Genomic DNA, 18,593 nt, shown 5'->3' with positions numbered 1-18,593 from the left:
TGTCTCTTAATTGTTTAGGAATAACCCATATGATTTTTTTTCCAAATACACACAAACATAACGCATATCATTTGGGTGAGTCTTCTATTAGTGTGTCCGTTGAACCAAGAACGACTGCCCAAATTAGTCTTACTCCTGAAACAGATTTATCTTCCTATATACTGTATATTTACCCAACCAAGCAGCGGTTTGTTCGTCCGTGTGACTTTAGAGGAGACGCATCTATTTCACCGTGTCTCTGTCCTTGGTGCTGAAAGTCACTCTTACTCTGCAGATGTATTTTCTATTTATTTGTTGGTCCCTTTTTAAGAACTATTAGATAATATGTTCGATCATATATGTTCGACCGGATTTAAAAAAAATAAGACCACGTATATATTTCACTTCATAGTGAATCGTTTACTTCTGGTCATAGATTATTAACATAATAATAATTGAACACTGAAGTATAAGTCATTTGGTAAAGTGGAATGAATTTAAATGCCCCTAAAATTCACGTATGATTTAGTAGTTCTAGTTTACCATCCATTAGTAGTTCTGGTTCAATGATAGTGCAACAAGTAAAAGTTTAAATGAAAGTAAATACAATAATATGTCCCGAGTTTTGGTGGTGTCTACCAATTATTTAGTTTTGTTTCCTACATGTTTTCTAAATCCCTTCATTTCGTTTTATTTTACGTATGTTTTGCATTAATATTATTCTCATTATTAATGGTAATGCTAGTTTAATCATAAATATTTAAGAATGACGTATTACTCAAGCTGCATGTCGAACAATCTATCTGATACAGCGGTATAACTTTCAAAAATATTCCTCGGAAAAAATGTTTTTATCTATTTGTAAAAGATTTTTTGTAAAATAAAGTATAAAGAACAAGCATTAGCTTCTTAGGAAAGGAATTATATTCATTTCATCCACCAGTTGACTCGAATGCAAAGTCTCTTTGGAAACTTGTAAGACATTAAACACATAATCCAAAAATAATTTGAGTGAAGGAAAGATATTGTACGTTGGTCAAGTTACTAAGATAACATACCGTATTAAAACATTGTTCTGAATCATTATTAATTCAAACATTGGTTGAAATAAATATTTAAGAAATGTTATTTTAACACTATCTCAATGCAAACTCAAACCGGATGCATTCTAAAATTAAATATTGTAAAATCTAAAAACACAATTCGTTAGTATTTGTAAATATGCAAATAAACTAATATGTTGTTTTTTAACATTTTAATAAAGTGCATTTAACCCAAAACACGAATGATAAAACTATCCCATAGTTGAGTTAACAATATCTTGCCATATTACGTTTTATACTCACGGTGTCACTATCGACCAGCTGAGGAGTCGAGTGTTCAGCCTGGTTTGCACACCACCCATTATTTGGATGGACCAGCCTTGTGTTCTTCATCATTGTACACCAACGACTAATGCTTCGTAGACAAATGTATTCGTCGAATAGTATTTTTAATAAATAACTTGTAGTTCCTTCTGAGGATCATGATGACTACGCGGCGTGTTCTTCGAAGCTATGGCTTTGTCTTTTTCTTTGTTGTGGTGCAGTCCGCACACGGAGACCTGAGCTATTCTGTACAGGAGGAGCTCAAGCGCGGATCTGTTATTGGAAATATTGCCAAAGATCTCGGCCTGGAGGTGGGCAGACTGTCTGCTAGAAAAGCCCGTGTCGACATGGAAGGAAGCGACGGACAGTATTGCGGGATTAACCTTCGAAGCGGGGATTTAATCGTTGCGGAAAGAATCGACAGAGAGGAGCATTGTGGAGAAAAACCCTCCTGTGTTCTTAAATTCGACTTGCTGCTAGAGAATCCATTGGAATTACATCGGTTGTCCCTCCAGGTGCAGGACATAAACGACAATGCACCAATCTTCCAAAAGGATATTATAAAGCTTGAAATCAGTGAGTCAGCTGACAAAGGAGCTCGGTATCGTATTAATGCTGCGCAAGATGCGGATATAGGCAAGAATGCGATCGAAAACTACATTTTACAACAAAATCCTAATTTCATATTCCGTATTCAGTCAACAAGTGAAGGTAGAAAATATGGTGAGTTGATTTTGGATAAAGAATTAGACCGAGAGGAGCAGCAGGAAATTAAATTATTACTCAGTGCTGTAGATGGTGGTTCTCCTCAAAGATCCGGGACAGTACTCATACATATCATTGTACTCGATGCTAATGATAACGCCCCAGTTTTCACTCAGGCCGTTTATGAAGCCACAATACCCGAAAACTCCATTATTAACACCCCAGTTATTACTGTAAGTGCATCAGATGAAGACGAAGGTGTCAACGGGGAGGTTACTTATGAATTTAGCCGAATGTCTGATAAATCACGAAAGCTGTTTTCATTAAATGAACAAACTGGTGAAATTAGTTTGATAGGTATCATAGATTATGAAGAAGGATCGAAGTATGACGTTTTTATTGTGGCTAAAGATGGCTATGGACTATCCTCCGAAGCCAAAGTTATAATTGAGGTCACAGATGTAAACGACAATGCCCCATTGATATTCATTAAATCACTGACTAACCCCATACCTGAGAACATGTCACCTGGTACTGAGGTGGGCATCGTTAACGTGCAGGATAGAGACTCCGAGGCTAACAGACAGGTCCGCTGCTCCATTCAGCCAACCGTCCCTTTTAAGTTGGTTCCTTCTCTCAAAAACTATTATTCTCTAGTGACCACAGGACAACTGGACCGTGAACTAGAGTCTGATTACAACATTACAATCACTGCCACTGATGAGGGCTCTCCACCTCTGTCCTCCTCTAAAACTGTTCAGTTGTCTGTAGCAGACATCAACGACAACCCACCTGTGTTTGAGGAACAATCCTACAGCGCTTATGTGACTGAAAATAACAAAGCTGGCTCCACTTTATGTTCAGTTACCGCTCGAGACCCCGACTGGAGACAAAACGGTACCGTGATTTATTCTCTGTTACCGGGTGACGTGAACGGTGCCCCGGTGTCCTCCTATCTGTCTGTTAACGGAGACACGGGGGTGGTCCACGCTGTGAGGTCGTTTGATTATGAGCAGTTCAGGAGCTTTAAAGTCCACGTGATGGCCAGAGACAACGGGTCTCCTCCGCTCAGCAGCAACGTGACCGTCAGTGTGTTCGTATCGGATGTGAACGACAACTCTCCTCAGATACTGTACCCCAACCCGGAGGGAAACTCCTTTATGACCGAGCTGGTCCCCAAAGCTGCGCACGGAGGCTCTCTGGTGTCCAAAGTGATCGCGGTGGACGCGGACTCCGGACAGAATGCCTGGCTGTCCTATCATATAGTCAAATCCACTGATCCGGGACTTTTCACTATCGGTCTCCACAGCGGAGAAATCAGGACTCAGCGGGACATTTCTGAATCTGACAGCATGAAGCAGAACCTCATTGTGTCGGTGAAAGATAACGGACAGCCCTCTCTCTCTGCCACCTGTTCCATGTATTTACTTATTTCTGATAACTTGGCTGAGGTGCCAGAACTGAAGGATATTTCTTATGACGAGAAGAACTCCAAACTGACCTCTTATCTGATCATCGCGCTGGTGTCAGTGTCCACCTTTTTTCTGACCTTCATCATCATCATCCTCGGTGTGAGGTTCTGTCGCAGGAGAAAGCCCAGACTGTTGTTTGATGGAGCAGTTGCCATCCCCAGCGCGTATCTCCCTCCTAATTACGCAGACGTGGACGGAACAGGAACTTTACGCAGCACTTACAATTATGACGCGTACCTGACAACAGGTTCAAGAACCAGTGACTTTAAGTTCGTGTCATCTTACAATGACAACACTCTGCCTGCTGACCAGACTCTGAGGAAAAGTCTAAGCGATTTTGCTGATGTGTTTGGTGAAACGGAGGAGTCTTTAGAGGTATGAATATGACATTATTACTTTTTCAAAAACACTCATATCATACAAATTTCAATCTCGAACAAGTTCACTTCTAGGGGCTTGCATTTATACATCCTGAAATCAAATTGGTTGTTAACTTCTCATTTCGTTGGTCATGTTTTGTGTTGTTCTATAGCGCTGTCTTTTCTTTCGTCAGTCATTTAAGCCTTTTTTTAAAATTAGTTGTAACATGAATATTTTTGTTTTAAAATTAATTTTGACAGTTTCTCTTACGTTTAATCTTAGTGGTATTTAGTTAGCTTTTAGTATTTTCTTAATTTAAATCTACCCAGATTCGCAATCATTCATTTTCAGTTTGCTGTGCTTGAAGATATAATTAGTTGTTTTGTCATTAATTTGTTTAGGATAAAGTTCATTGCTCACATGAAATTACGATTTTAGGACTTTAAGATCTCTATTATACTGCATAAAAACCCTTCATATCTGACGAGTAGTTATGGCATGCATCAAATTATTATCAAGTTATTAGCAATATTCTCTGATCAGCAGGACACATTTAAGCAGGTTTTCTTCCCCCACACTCTAAGTTATTTGATGTGCCCATTCATCTCTTCCTCGTCTAAAGAAACAATCAAAACAAACAAAAACAATCTCAATTCTCATGCATTTACTTCAAACACTTTGAGTCTTGGGCCACTTATGTCTGAGCTCAGTCCTGTACTCATGTTTTAACTGCAACACATGTGCATGTGCTATTTGACAAAAAGGTCTGCCACACGAATTAAAGCGTCTAGACATTAGTCCACGGCGGGGAAAGTAACTTTTTCGTAATACACAGCAGGTAAATGAGTTGGATCTGAAAGGCTGAACGCCTAAACACTAGTCTAAACACCTGTCGTCTACGTCTTTCCATCTGAATCCAGTCCACTCACATTTAACACGTGTTACTTCATGCTTCCTCCTGTTTGGGTTTAGTTATTGCTTACTGCTCTCTGGTCTGCCATCATGACATACAGATAATAATAATTGTAATAAAAATAATTATTTGTATAGAGAAAAGAAACAATTTCGTTAAGTCTGTTTTCGTTAAGCAGTGTATTTACTAGATACCCTTCCACAATGATTGTTTATGTCTCACATTTTCACAATGAATAACCCATTTTACACTGGAAACATCATGAATGACATCTGTACTTCATTCGCTTTGTGTTTGTTGCAACGATGATTGGTTCGATTAGGTCACATTTTTCATTAAAATACAGTGTGAGTGAAGTCCAGACATCTCCTGTTGACATAATAGGGATGTTTTCACATAGGTTATTCAGATACTTTATTCTAGTACATTTTGGTAAACTGCTTATAACTGGATTGACTGTGTTTAATGTGATTTGTCTTAAAATGTTTGACGACTCTTCACAAAATGCTTGTTTTAGCATCCAACTATTTCTAATACATCAATCAGGTTGTTGCTCTATTAGCAAGGGAGGTTTTAATTTAATAATCTTCATCAGAAAAGTCCAAATCCTCATGCAATCCGTCTTTAACTGTTGTAGTAAGGTAATCAGCTTGGTTCATGGTTGTAGATTTGCAGTCTTATGAAAGTGTCTAGAGCTACACTCACTATCAGGGGTTTAAAACGGTTACTGCCTTTTTCTGAAACATAAACCAAACGGTGGTAAAGTTTTAAAATATTGTATCGGTCCTTGGTGTTCAACAGCGGTGGTCTCTTCAGAACAGTTTTGTTTACTTTTCCCACACATTTATCAATGTCACACCACTCTACCAATGGTGTGATCAAATAAACCCATTAAATGTTGTGAAGTCCGAGTTGTGAGGATAAAACCACATAAATTAATTTACTTTTGTCAATAATTAAAGCTATAAACTATCAACGTTCACATGTTTCTAATATTGTTGGGATGCACCTACAAAAACTAACTTAACTTGAAATGATTTCAGATGATTTCTGATCTTCGCTTGTCAGCTAAAGCTAGAATTGAGCAGGTTAGCATTACATCTTAGTGGAGGAAAAATACTATATCAGATGTACGATACCCATTGGAATTCAACCTCCAATTTGAAACATATCATTATGGTATGAATGCTAATGTTCAAAGTTTATTCATATGCTGACCCTTAATTTAAGTTTGTCCTTATTTGTTGATCTGCTGTTTCCTGGTTTAAATCTTAAGGTTTACTGGACGTGCAACTATTGCTTGGGTGTGGTGCTCAATTTATTCACTGATGAACATAAATGTTACACAGGAAAAAGTCAACTGAAAGCGCACCCTTTTAATTCATTATCATACATGTTTTTGTTAAACTTCACTCACGGTGGCGCTATACACCAGCCTTAAGTTGTTGAATGACTCTCCTTTGGCGTGGAACCTAATTTTTGCTCCTGTGATACGATAAGAACAAACATATTGGACCTGGTGTTTCTTTCCGTGTGGTTGAACGTTATTTTTGGCTTCATTCCTCCACCTATTCAGGATAATCCATCGAATATGTTTTCGAAAATGATCGCGTTTCCGACGTGTGGCTTCTATTTCGTTCTGCTTTTTGCGCATGTCGCTTATGGAGACCTGAGCTATTCTTTTCCAGAAGAGATGAAACGAGGATCAATTATTGGAAATGTGGCCAAGGATCTTGGGCTCGACAGGGGTGCACTGTCCATCAGAAGAGCCCGCATGGAAGCGGATGGGACTGAAAAGCGTTACTGTGACATAAACTTGAATAACGGAGAGTTGATTGTCGCCGACAGGATTGACCGAGAGGGGCTTTGTGGAGAAAAGGCTTCGTGCATCCTAAAACACGAGCTTGTGCTGGAAAATCCTCTCGAGCTCCATTTGATAAATCTTCACATCCAAGATGTTAATGATAATTCCCCACAATTTAAGGAAGACTTGATTAACATAGAAATTACAGAATCGGCAGATAGGGGAGCTCGTTTTGTGATCGAAGAGGCGCGCGATACGGATGTAGGGCAGAATTCAGTTCAGCAGTACAGCCTTAAAAATAACGCTAATTTCATTTTGGCTGCAGATGGGAATACATTAGAGCTCGTTCTTGAAAAAGAGCTTGATCGTGAAAAACAACACGCGATCGATTTGCTCCTCACAGCTTTAGATGGAGGTTCTCCGCAGAGATCAGGTACTGTCGTCATACATGTCACTGTACTGGATGCTAATGATAACGCCCCAGTGTTTAGTCAGGCGGTTTATAAAGCCAGTCTGCCTGAAAACTCTCCTCCTGGTACTGTAGTGGTCACAGTGAGTGCTAGTGACGCAGACAAGGGGTTAAATGGTGATGTCACTTATGACTTTGGACACGTTGGTGATGACGTAAAGAAAGTATTTAGTATAGATCGTAATGTCGGTAAGATTCGAGTAATTGGGATTGTTGATTATGAAACTACGAGATCGTTTGAAATACGCGTCAAAGCAAAAGATGGGTTAGGGCTGTCATCTTATGCGAAGGTAATAATTGCTATTACTGATGTGAATGACAACACCCCTGTAGTTAGTTTGAAATCACTAACGAATCCCATTCCAGAGGATACGGCACCTGGTACTGAGGTGGGCATCGTTAACGTGCAGGATAGAGACTCCGAGGCTAACAGACAGGTCCGCTGCTCCATTCAACAAAATGTCCCTTTTAAATTGGTTCCTTCTCTCAAAAATTATTATTCTCTGGTGACCGCAGGACAACTGGACCGTGAACTAGAGTCTGGTTACAACATTACAATCACTGCCACTGATGAGGGCTCTCCACCTCTGTCCTCCTCTAAAACTGTTCAGTTGTCTGTAGCAGACATCAACGACAACCCACCTGTGTTTGAGGAACAATCCTACAGCGCTTATGTGACTGAAAATAACAAAGCTGGCTCCACTTTATATTCCGTTACCGCTCGAGACCCCGACTGGAGACAAAACGGTACCGTGATTTATTCTCTGTTACCCGGTGAGGTGAACGGAGCCCCGGTATCCTCCTATCTGTCTGTTAACGGAGACACGGGTGTCGTCCACGCTGTGAGGTCGTTTGATTATGAGCAATGCAGGAGCTTTAAAGTCCACGTGATGGCCAGAGACAACGGGTCTCCTCCGCTCAGCAGCAACGTGACCGTCAGTGTGTTCGTATCGGATGTGAACGACAACTCTCCTCAGATACTGTACCCCAACCCGGAGGGAAACTCCTTTATGACCGAGCTGGTCCCCAAAGCTGCGCACGGAGGCTCTCTGGTGTCCAAAGTGATCGCGGTGGACGCGGACTCCGGACAGAATGCCTGGCTGTCCTATCACATAGTCAAATCCACTGATGCGGGACTTTTCACTATCGGTCTCCACAGCGGAGAAATCAGGACACAGCGGGACATTTCTGAATCTGACAGCATGAAGCAGAACCTCATTGTGTCGGTGAAAGATAACGGACAGCCCTCTCTCTCTGCCACCTGTTCCATGTATTTACTTATTTCTGATAACTTGGCTGAGGTGCCAGAACTGAAGGATATTTCTTATGACGAGAAGAACTCCAAACTGACCTCTTATCTGATCATCGCGCTGGTGTCCGTATCCACCTTTTTTCTGACCTTCATCATCATCATCCTCGGTGTGAGGTTTTGTCGCAGGAGAAAGCCCAGACTGTTGTTTGATGGAGCAGTTGCCATCCCCAGCGCGTATCTCCCTCCTAATTACGCAGACGTGGACGGAACAGGGACTTTACGCAGCACTTACAATTATGACGCGTACCTGACAACAGGTTCAAGAACCAGTGACTTTAAGTTCGTGTCATCTTACAATGACAACACTCTGCCTGCTGACCAGACTCTGAAGAAAAGTCCATCAGACTTTGCTGAAGTGTTTGGAGACTGTGAAGATTCTCCTGAGGTAGGAATATCATTTACATATTATGTGAACTTTTTTTCTCACTCATTCAGCATTTGTCAGACAACGACACATGCACTCATGCGATGTCAAATATTCTCAACAACATTCTTTCCTCTGGATAAATCGATCATAGTGAAGAGTAAATGCAAACTTTGCTTTCTGCAAGCGCTCCCTTAGACCAGGGCAAATTCAGTTGTTATTCTCCAACACTACACACAAACATGATATGCATCTCATTTGGATGAGCTCTTTGCTTTTTTTCCCGTCGATTCATGAAGAACTCCCAAATATTTTCCCCTATATGTGTCTTACTCCTATAACAACTTTAATTCCCTCATAAGCCAGTCATATTTACCTAATTAAGCAGCGGTTTCTTGGTCCGTGTGACTTTATTGATGATGCATATTTCGCCGTGCCTCTGTCCTTGGTGCTAAACATCACCTTTACTCTCCTGATGCATTTTCTATTTTTTTTTTTGCACCTTTTGTAATAGAAATACATAATATGTTGAACTGGATTGTTTTCTTCAATCACATGACCAATCATATATATTTCCACTTTATAAAGAAACGTCTATGTCTGGATGGCTTAGTAATGTGGAAGGATTTGCATTGCCTCGAAATCTCATTTATCATTTATTGATTTGAATGTTTCCACAAGAAGTTGTGGTTTAGGTGCTATAATGTTCAGTGACAGTGAAATAAGCAAAGGTTTAATTTCAAGTAAATACAATAATTTGTGCTGAGTTGAGGGTGGGTTCACCAAGTATTTTTAATTTACACCTGGCGCTGTGTTTGTTTTATTTGAATATGTTTTCTACATGTCTAATTTTGTATTTTACATGTTGCTTTTATTAATAATTCTATTATTAATATTGATGGTGGTGCCAGTTTTAGCACAAGTATTACATCTAGGTATTCCTCAACTTGCGTGTCTACATTTGTACGAACAGTGTACCGGATAGGGTGTTCCGTTTCAACAGCATTCCTCTTAGTAAAGATGTATTCTAACATACAGTATAAAGATTAAGCATTACCATTTTCAAACAAGAAGTTTCTTCATTTAATCTAGTAGTTTGGCGATGGTGGTGCATGGAGCAGTGTGATGCGCTGGTAGCCGCAAGGTTGGCTGTTTGAATCCCGGCTGCCCCATGTGCCATCTCGAAGTTTTCCTCACCAAGTGACCTAGCCCATAATTGCTCTTGAGGTAATTTGTAATGCATGGGTTATAATGCAATGTATTTCGTTTTGGATAAAGGCGTCTGCAAAATTACATGCAGCTATTCGAATTTTTCAGGAAGACCTTTAGGTTTGACATCTTTCTGATGTCAATTCAATTATGTTTCAAATGGCATCTTCTGGTCGTGCTTTTCCTTGTAACGTGATTCTTGTCCGTTGTACTCTGTGGACTGCATGTTTCAGTCTGTACAGTTTCCTTAACTAACGAATGAGTTTGAGGGTTATAAAAGTTTACTAATTTAAAGTCCATTTTAACAGAAAGTGAAAGATATAACTATCCGTTTGTGCAGTTAAGAATACCTTGCATTATTAAGTTTTTACTCACGGTGTCACTATAGACCAGCTGAGGAGTCGAGTGTTCAGCCTGGTTTGCACACCACCCATTATTTGGATGGACCAGCCTTGTGTTTTTCATCATTGTACACCAACGACTAATGCTTCGTAGACAAATGTATTCGTCGAATAGTATTTTTAGTAAATAACTTGTAGTTCCTTCTGAGGATGATGATGACTACGCAGCGTGTTCTTCGAAGCTATGGCTTTGTCTTTTTCTTTGTTGTGGTGCAGTCTGCACACGGAGACCTGAGCTATTCTGTACAGGAGGAGCTCAAGCGCGGATCCGTTATTGGAAATATTGCCAAGGATCTCGGGCTGGAGGTGGGCAGACTTTCTGCTAGAAAAGCCCGTGTCGACATGGAAGGAAGCGACAGACAGTATTGCGGGATTAACCTTCGAAGCGGGGATTTAATCGTTGCGGAAAGAATCGACCGAGAGGAGCATTGTGCAGAAAAACCCTTGTGTGTTCTTAAATTCGACTTGCTGCTAGAGAATCCATTGGAATTACATCGGTTGTCCCTCCAGGTGCAGGACATAAACGACAATGCACCCATTTTCCCAAAGGATATTATAAAGCTTGAAATCAGAGAGTCAGCTGACAAAGGAGCTCGGTATCGTATTAATGCTGCGCAAGATGCGGATATAGGCAAGAATGCGATTAAAAACTACATTTTACAACAAAATCCCCACTTTATATTTAATATCCAGATAACAAGTGCCGGAAGAAAATATGGTGAGTTGGTTTTGGATAAAGAGTTAGACCGGGAGGAGCAGCAGGAGATTAAATTATTACTCACTGCTGTAGATGGTGGTTCTCCCCAAAGATCCGGAACAATGGTCATACAGATCATTGTACTTGATGCTAATGATAACGCCCCAGTTTTCACTCAGGCCGTTTATGAAGCCACAGTACCCGAAAACTCCGATATCAACACCCCAGTTATCACCGTAAGTGCATCGGATGAGGACGCAGGTGTTAACGGAGAGGTTACTTATGAATTCAGCCGACTGTCTGATAAATTGCAGAAGGTTTTTTCATTGAATGAGAAAAATGGTGAAATCATTGTGACAGGTATCATAGATTATGAAGAAGCCTCAAAGTATGAAGTTGTCGTTCGCTAAAGATGGTTATGGACTATCCACAGAAACAAAAGTAATTATTGACGTCATAGATGTAAACGACAACGCCCCATTGATATTCATGAAATCACTGACTAACCCCATACCTGAGAATGTGTCACCTGGTACTGAGGTGGGCATCGTTAACGTGCAGGATAGAGACTCCGAGGCTAACAGACAGGTCCGCTGCTCCATTCAACAAAACGTCCCTTTTAAGTTGGTTCCTTCTATTAAAAACTATTATTCTCTGGTGACCACAGGACAACTGGACCGTGAACTAGAGTCTGATTACAACATTACAATCACTGCCACTGACGAGGGCTCTCCACCTCTGTCCTCCTCTAAAACTGTTCAGTTGTCTGTAGCAGACATCAACGACAACCCACCTGTGTTTGAGGAACAATCCTACAGCGCTTATGTGACTGAAAATAACAAAGCTGGCTCAACTTTATGTTCCGTTACCGCTCGAGACCCCGACTGGAGACAAAACGGTACCGTGATTTATTCTCTGTTACCCGGTGAGGTGAACGGTGCCCCGGTGTCCTCCTATCTGTCTGTTAACGGAGACACGGGGGTGATCCACGCTGTGAGATCGTTTGATTATGAGCAGTTCAAGAGCTTTAAAGTCCACGTGATGGCCAGAGACAACGGGTCTCCTCCGCTCAGCAGCAACGTGACCGTCAGTGTGTTCGTATCGGATGTGAACGACAACTCTCCTCAGATACTGTACCCCAACCCGGAGGGAAACTCCTTCATGACCGAGCTGGTCCCCAAAGCTGCGCACGGAGGCTCTCTGGTGTCCAAAGTGATCGCGGTGGACGCGGACTCCGGACAGAATGCCTGGCTGTCCTATCATATAGTCAAATCCACTGATCCGGGACTTTTCACTATCGGTCTCCACAGCGGAGAGATCAGGACTCAGCGGGACATTTCTGAATCTGACAGCATGAAGCAGAACCTCATTGTGTCGGTGAAAGATAACGGACAGCCCTCTCTCTCTGCCACCTGTTCCATGTATTTACTTATTTCTGACAACTTGGCTGAGGTGCCAGAACTGAAGGATATTTCTTATGACGAGAAGAACTCCAAACTGACCTCTTATCTGATCATCGCGCTGGTGTCCGTGTCCACCTTTTTTCTGACCTTCATCATCATCATCCTAGGTGTGAGGTTTTGTCGGAGGAGAAAGCCCAGACTGTTGTTTGATGGAGCAGTTGCTATCCCCAGCGCGTATCTCCCTCCTAATTACGCAGACGTGGACGGAACAGGAACTTTACGCAGCACTTACAATTATGACGCGTACCTGACAACAGGTTCAAGAACCAGTGACTTTAAGTTCGTGTCATCTTACAATGACAACACTCTGCCTGCTGACCAGACTCTGAGGAAAAGTCCAAGTGATTTCGCTGATGTGTTTGGTGAAACGGAGGAGTCTTTAGAGGTATGAATATGTTTTTATTAAAAAAAACAGTAAAATCATACTAATTCATTCTCAAACACGTACATCCTGAAACCAAAGCGGTTCCCTCAATTTGTTAGCCATAATGTTTTGGTTTTGTCATGTCCATCCTATCACTGTCTTTCCTTCTGTCAGTCCATTAAGCCTTTTAAATTTAGTTGTAACAACAGCCAATTATTTTAGAGGTCAGTCATGATCTTCTCTTGTTTTGACTGCAACACAGGTGCACGTGCCTTTGGACTGAGGAGTCTGCCACATAGACATTGTACATTGTAGACATTAGTGGTACAATTACTAAGGGGAAAGTCACTTTTTCGTAATACCCAACAGGTAAATGTTTGGATTTAAAAGTCTGGGAGCCCATACACTCGTGTGTTGTTTGTTCACGGCATCACCTTTAGTGAATGTCTTTCCATTTAAATCCAGTCTACTCAAATGTAACAGGTGTTACTTCATGCTTCCTCCTGTCTTGGTTTAGTTATTACTTACTGCTCTCTGGTCTTACTGTCATCATGACACATAAAATAATGATCCTTACAAAATTGTAGAGAGAATAGAAACATTGTAGTTTAGTCAGTTTTTTGTTCAGCAATGTAGTGTCTTTCACAGAGACTTTTCTGCAATGATTGTGAATGTTTCACATATTTTCGATGAATACCTGACATTTTTCATTATATGCTTTGTTTTTGAAGTCCAGACATCTCCTGTTGACATGAGGGATGTTCCCTTCTAGGTTATTTAGATATGTTGTTCTAGTACATCCAAGTAACACCTGCTTGTTATAACTGGATTGACTGTGTTTAATATGATCCGTCTTTAATTGTGTGACAGCTTGCCATAAATGGTTGTTTTAGCATGCATGTATTTGTCTAGTGCATCAGCTTTAATTTGTGCTCTAGTGGCAAGGGAGGTTTTATATAATACTCCTTTTTAGAAAAGTTCAAAGCCAATTTCAATCCATCATTAACTGTTGTAGCAAGGTTTTGTATTCAGCTTGTTTCACCATGATTGTAGATTTGCAGTCGAAAAAAGTTTTTTAGTGGTACACTTGTCATCGGGGCCTAAATGGGTCACTGCCTCTTTCTCAATATAGCGTTAGACATTCCTACAGCAGTCTAGCGTTAGTACAGTCGCCAACGTGGTTAGTTAATACCTCCTAGTATTATATATTCACAGGAGAAAAAGGACAGACCGCCATCGTCTCTTTGGTCTCAAAACTCGCACTGACAGCGCATGTTTGTATGTAGGCCCTTTGCTTTCTTCGAAAAGAAGCTTGCTACTTTTAAATAAATCTAGATTCCCGGGCCACACGAACACAGCGAGAAATGACCAGACAAAAAATATTCATGTATAAAAAAAGAATAATTTATTTCTATTTAAGTTTAAAACATTAAAACAACATCTCAAATGAAAAACCCAGTAGACAATTAAACCCGAGGGATGATTCAAGATTCAATGATTCAGGGTAAAACACTATTAAAGTTCGGTCCAGACTGGAGTTAGCTCCGGGTTTTCCTCTGCCGCCGGCACACGATGGCTCACTCCCACGGTGCTTCAAATAGTCCGTTCCACATGAAGAAGACCGGGATCAGGATTTCCGGTATGCCTCTCTGCTCCTTCAATACGCTTCATGTGGCCCATCCACAATATTGCGGCTCCGCGGCTCTGCCGTCAGCTGCTGGATAGGGCTCCTTAAGTTAGGGGTTTGCGAGCGTTGACCTTGCAGAGTCTAGGGATCGGCTCCAGCAGGGCACAGGAGATCCAGCTAGCAGTGACTCGGCGAGAACTGAAGCTCAGTAATCCAATCCGCTGCTACTCCATGCAGCACACAGCACGTCCAGCCCCCCCTGGAAAGAGATCTAGCCTCCTTTTATTGGGAGAGGTCTACTTAGCTGGCAAATCGGAGCTGATGAACGGGGTTCTACAGGTGTGTCAATTAGTGTTTCAATTCGTGAGAGAGGGAAAAAAATACAGTCCACAGCTACATACAATAACGCCAAACTACAGCAATAAATATAAGAAAATCACAGCAAACAATATATGGAAACCACAGCAAGCAATAAATAACTATACAAAATAAACTAAACTCAATCACACTGCGCCCCTTATTTTATATTATGTGACATTTACATCAGCATCCAGGTGCACGCAGGCACACGTGTTTCAATGTGACGTCATTACGTTAGCTATTTAACATGGCTTTGCACTCATATCATAAATCCTCAACACTCAAACAAAAACCAAACAGTGGAAAATGTTATTTCTCGGCCCTTGATAGTCAACAGCAGTGGTCTCTTATGAACCATTTTGTTTTATTTTTCCACACTTTTATCTATGTCACACCAATCTTCCGTTGGTGTAATCCAATAATTTCCAAAAATTTTGTGAAGTCCGAGTTGCGATGATAAAACCGCATAGTTCTATGAATTTATTCTGGTTAATCATCCAAGCTAAGAAACAAAATCCACGCTTACATCCCCACAATATTTGAAATTTGTAACTAAAAAACAGAACTTAACTTTTAATGATTTCAGATAACTGCCTCTATTCTTCAAAATCCACTATGGGACAGGAGCCCAGCAAACCTACATCTTAATAGATTGGCAAATCTTAGTTCAAAGAACTTTGATGAATTTTGTATTACTAATTCGAAGCTGAAAAATATGAACAGAACAACAAACAATTACATTAGAGTGAGAGAGAAGCCACCGTTCTGATATCAGTAAAGGTTGCATTTGAGCATGTTAACTTGACATCATAGAGAAGGAGAGAATGGTCAGGATAGACATTGCAACAAAACGACCAATTTTATACATTTGATTGTAAATATCGTAATGTTCATAGTTGATTCATATACTGACTATTCATTTAAGTATATCCGCGCAGACATATTTGTTGACGTTGTTGCTTTGCTGTTTCATGGTCTGAACCTTAAGGTCTACTGCATGTGCGGGTTTGGTGTTTAAGTTTTTTTTACTGATAAACATGACTGTTACACAGGAAAAAGTCAACTGGAAGCGCACCCTTTTTATTCATTATCATACATGTTTTTGTTAAACTTAAACTCACGGTGGCGCTATACACCAGCCTTAAGTTGTTGAATGACTCTCCTTTGGCGTGGAACCTCATTCTTGCTCCTGTGATACGATAAGAACAAACATATTGGACCTGGTGTTTCTTTCCGTGTGGTTGAACGTTATTTTTGGCTTCATTCCTCCACCTATTCTGGATAATCCATCGAATATGTTTTCGAAAATGATCGCGTTTCCGACGTGTGGCTTCTATTTCGTTCTGCTTTTTGCGCATGTCGCTCATGGAGACCTGAGCTATTCTTTTCCAGAAGAGATGAAACGAGGATCAATTATTGGAAATGTGGCCAAGGATCTTGGGCTCGACAGGGGTGCACTGTCCATCAGAAGAGCCCGCATGGAAGCGGATGGGACTGAAAAGCGTTACTGTGACATAAACTTGAATAACGGAGAGTTGATTGTCGCCGAAAGGATTGACCGAGAGGGGCTTTGTGGAGAAAAGGCTTCGTGCATCCTAAAACACGAGCTTGTGCTGGAAAATCCTCTCGAGCTCCATTTGATAAATCTTCACATCCAAGATGTTAATGATAATTCCCCACAATTTAAGGAAGACTTGATTAACATAGAAATTACAGAAATGGCAGTTAGGGGAGCTCGTTTTGTGATCGAAGAGGCGCGCGATACGGATGTAGGACAGAATTCAGTTCAGCAATACAGCCTTAAAAATAACGCTAATTTCATTTTGGCTGCAGATGGGAATACATTAGAGATCGTTCTTGAAAAAGAGCTTGATCGTGAAAAACAACACGCGATCGATTTGCTCCTCACAGCTTTAGATGGAGGTTCTCCTCAGAGATCAGGTACTGTCGTCATACACGTCACTGTACTGGATGCTAATGATAACGCCCCAGTGTTTAGTCAGGCCGTTTATAAAGCCAGTCTGCCTGAAAACTCTCCTCCTGGTACTGTAGTGGTCACAGTGAGTGCTAGTGACGCAGACAAGGGGTTAAATGGTGATGTCACTTATGACTTTGGACACGTTGGTGATGACGTAAAGAAGGTATTTAGTATAGATCGTAATGTCGGTAAGATTCGAGTAATTGGGATTGTTGATTATGAAACTACGAGATCATTTGAAATACGCGTCAAAGCAAAAGATGGATTAGGGCTGTCGTCTTATGCGAATGTAGTACTTGCTATTACTGATGTGAATGACAACACCCCTGTAGTTAGTTTGAAATCACTAACGAATCCCATTCCAGAGGATACGGCACCTGGTACTGAGGTGGGCATCGTTAACGTGCAGGATAGAGACTCCGAGGCTAACAGACAGGTCCGCTGCTCCATTCATCAAAATGTCCCTTTTAAATTGGTTCCTTCTCTCAAAAAATATTATTCTCTGGTGACCACAGGACAACTGGACCGTGAACTAGCGTCAGATTACAACATTACAATCACTGCCACTGATGAGGGCTCTCCACCTCTGTCCTCCTCTAAAACTGTTCAGTTGTCTGTAGCAGACATCAACGACAACCCACCTGTGTTTGAGGAACAATCCTACAGCGCTTATGTGACTGAAAATAACAAAGCTGGCTCCACTTTATGTTCCGTTACCGCTCGAGACCCCGACTGGAGACAAAACGGTACCGTTATTTATTCTCTGTTACCCGGTGAGGTGAACGGAGCCCCGGTGTCCTCCTATCTGTCTGTTAACGGAGACACGGGGGTGGTCCACGCTGTGAGGTCGTTTGATTATGAGCAGTTCAGGAGCTTTAAAGTCCACGTGATGGCCAGAGACAACGGGTCTCCTCCGCTCAGCAGCAACGTGACCGTCAGTGTGTTCGTATCGGATGTGAACGACAACTCTCCTCAGATACTGTACCCCAACCCGGAGGGAAACTCCTTTATGACCGAGCTGGTCCCCAAAGCTGCGCACGGAGGGTCTCTGGTGTCCAAAGTGATCGCGGTGGACGCGGACTCCGGACAGAATGCCTGGCTGTCCTATCATATAGTCAAATCCACTGATCCGGGACTTTTCACTATCGGTCTCCACAGCGGAGAGATCAGGACTCAGCGGGACATTTCTGAATCTGACAGCATGAAGCAGAACCTCATTGTGTCGGTGAAAGATAACGGACAGCCCTCTCTCTCTGCCACCTGTTCCATGTATTTACTTATTTCTGATAACTTGGCTGAGGTGCCAGAACTGAAGGATATTTCTTATGACGAGAAGAACTCCAAACTGACCTCTTATCTGATCATCGCGCTGGTGTCAGTGTCCACCTTTTTTCTGACCTTTATCATCATCATCCTCGGTGTGAGGTTTTGTCGCAGGAGAAAGCCCAGACTGTTGTTTGATGGAGCAGTTGCCATCCCCAGCGCGTATCTCCCTCCTAATTACGCAGACGTGGACGGAACAGGAACTTTACGCAGCACTTACAATTATGACGCGTACCTGACAACAGGTTCAAGAACCAGTGACTTTAAGTTCGTGTCATCTTACAATGACAACACTCTGCCTGCTGACCATACTCTGAGGAAAAGTCCAAGTGATTTCGCTGATGTGTTTGGTAAAACGGAGAAGTCTTTAGAGGTATGAATATGTTTTTATTTCCAAAACAGTAAAATCATACTAAATGATTCTCA

The 18,593-nt window shown here is 41.4% G+C and overlaps 3 protein-coding genes and 1 pseudogene across 4 annotated transcripts in view; all 4 read left to right on the top strand.

Annotated features, from left to right (window-relative positions):
• The window catches only part of LOC134102928 (protocadherin beta-15-like), a 72,254-nt gene that overhangs the window by 27,743 nt on the left and 25,918 nt on the right, over nt 1-18,593 (top strand). The gene's annotated exons all lie outside the window — the stretch shown is intronic.
• On the top strand, nt 1,226-3,904 carry LOC134122726 (protocadherin gamma-A12-like). Its single transcript, XM_062560638.1, has one exon. It carries the CDS (start codon nt 1,505-1,507, stop codon nt 3,902-3,904), a length of 2,400 nt encoding a protein of 799 aa, XP_062416622.1. The 5' UTR covers nt 1,226-1,504.
• Nucleotides 10,460-18,593, top strand: part of LOC119210835 (protocadherin beta-15-like) — a 204,715-nt pseudogene continuing 196,581 nt past the window's right edge.
• Nucleotides 15,718-18,546, top strand: LOC119210855 (protocadherin gamma-A11-like). Its single transcript, XM_037461333.2, has one exon. It carries the CDS (start codon nt 16,162-16,164, stop codon nt 18,544-18,546), a length of 2,385 nt encoding a protein of 794 aa, XP_037317230.2. The 5' UTR covers nt 15,718-16,161.

The sequence above is a fragment of the Pungitius pungitius genome, chromosome 2, assembly GCF_949316345.1.
Source record: "Pungitius pungitius chromosome 2, fPunPun2.1, whole genome shotgun sequence".
NCBI lineage: Eukaryota > Metazoa > Chordata > Actinopteri > Perciformes > Gasterosteidae > Pungitius > Pungitius pungitius.
The sequence above is the reverse complement of the archived record's forward strand: the minus strand, read 5'-3'. Positions and strand labels throughout refer to the sequence as shown.

Coding starts and splice junctions, on each gene's coding strand:
- LOC134122726 (XM_062560638.1), top strand. CDS start 1,505: ATGATGACTACGCGGCGTGTTCTTCGAAGCTATGGCTTTGTCTTTTTC.
- LOC119210855 (XM_037461333.2), top strand. CDS start 16,162: ATGTTTTCGAAAATGATCGCGTTTCCGACGTGTGGCTTCTATTTCGTT.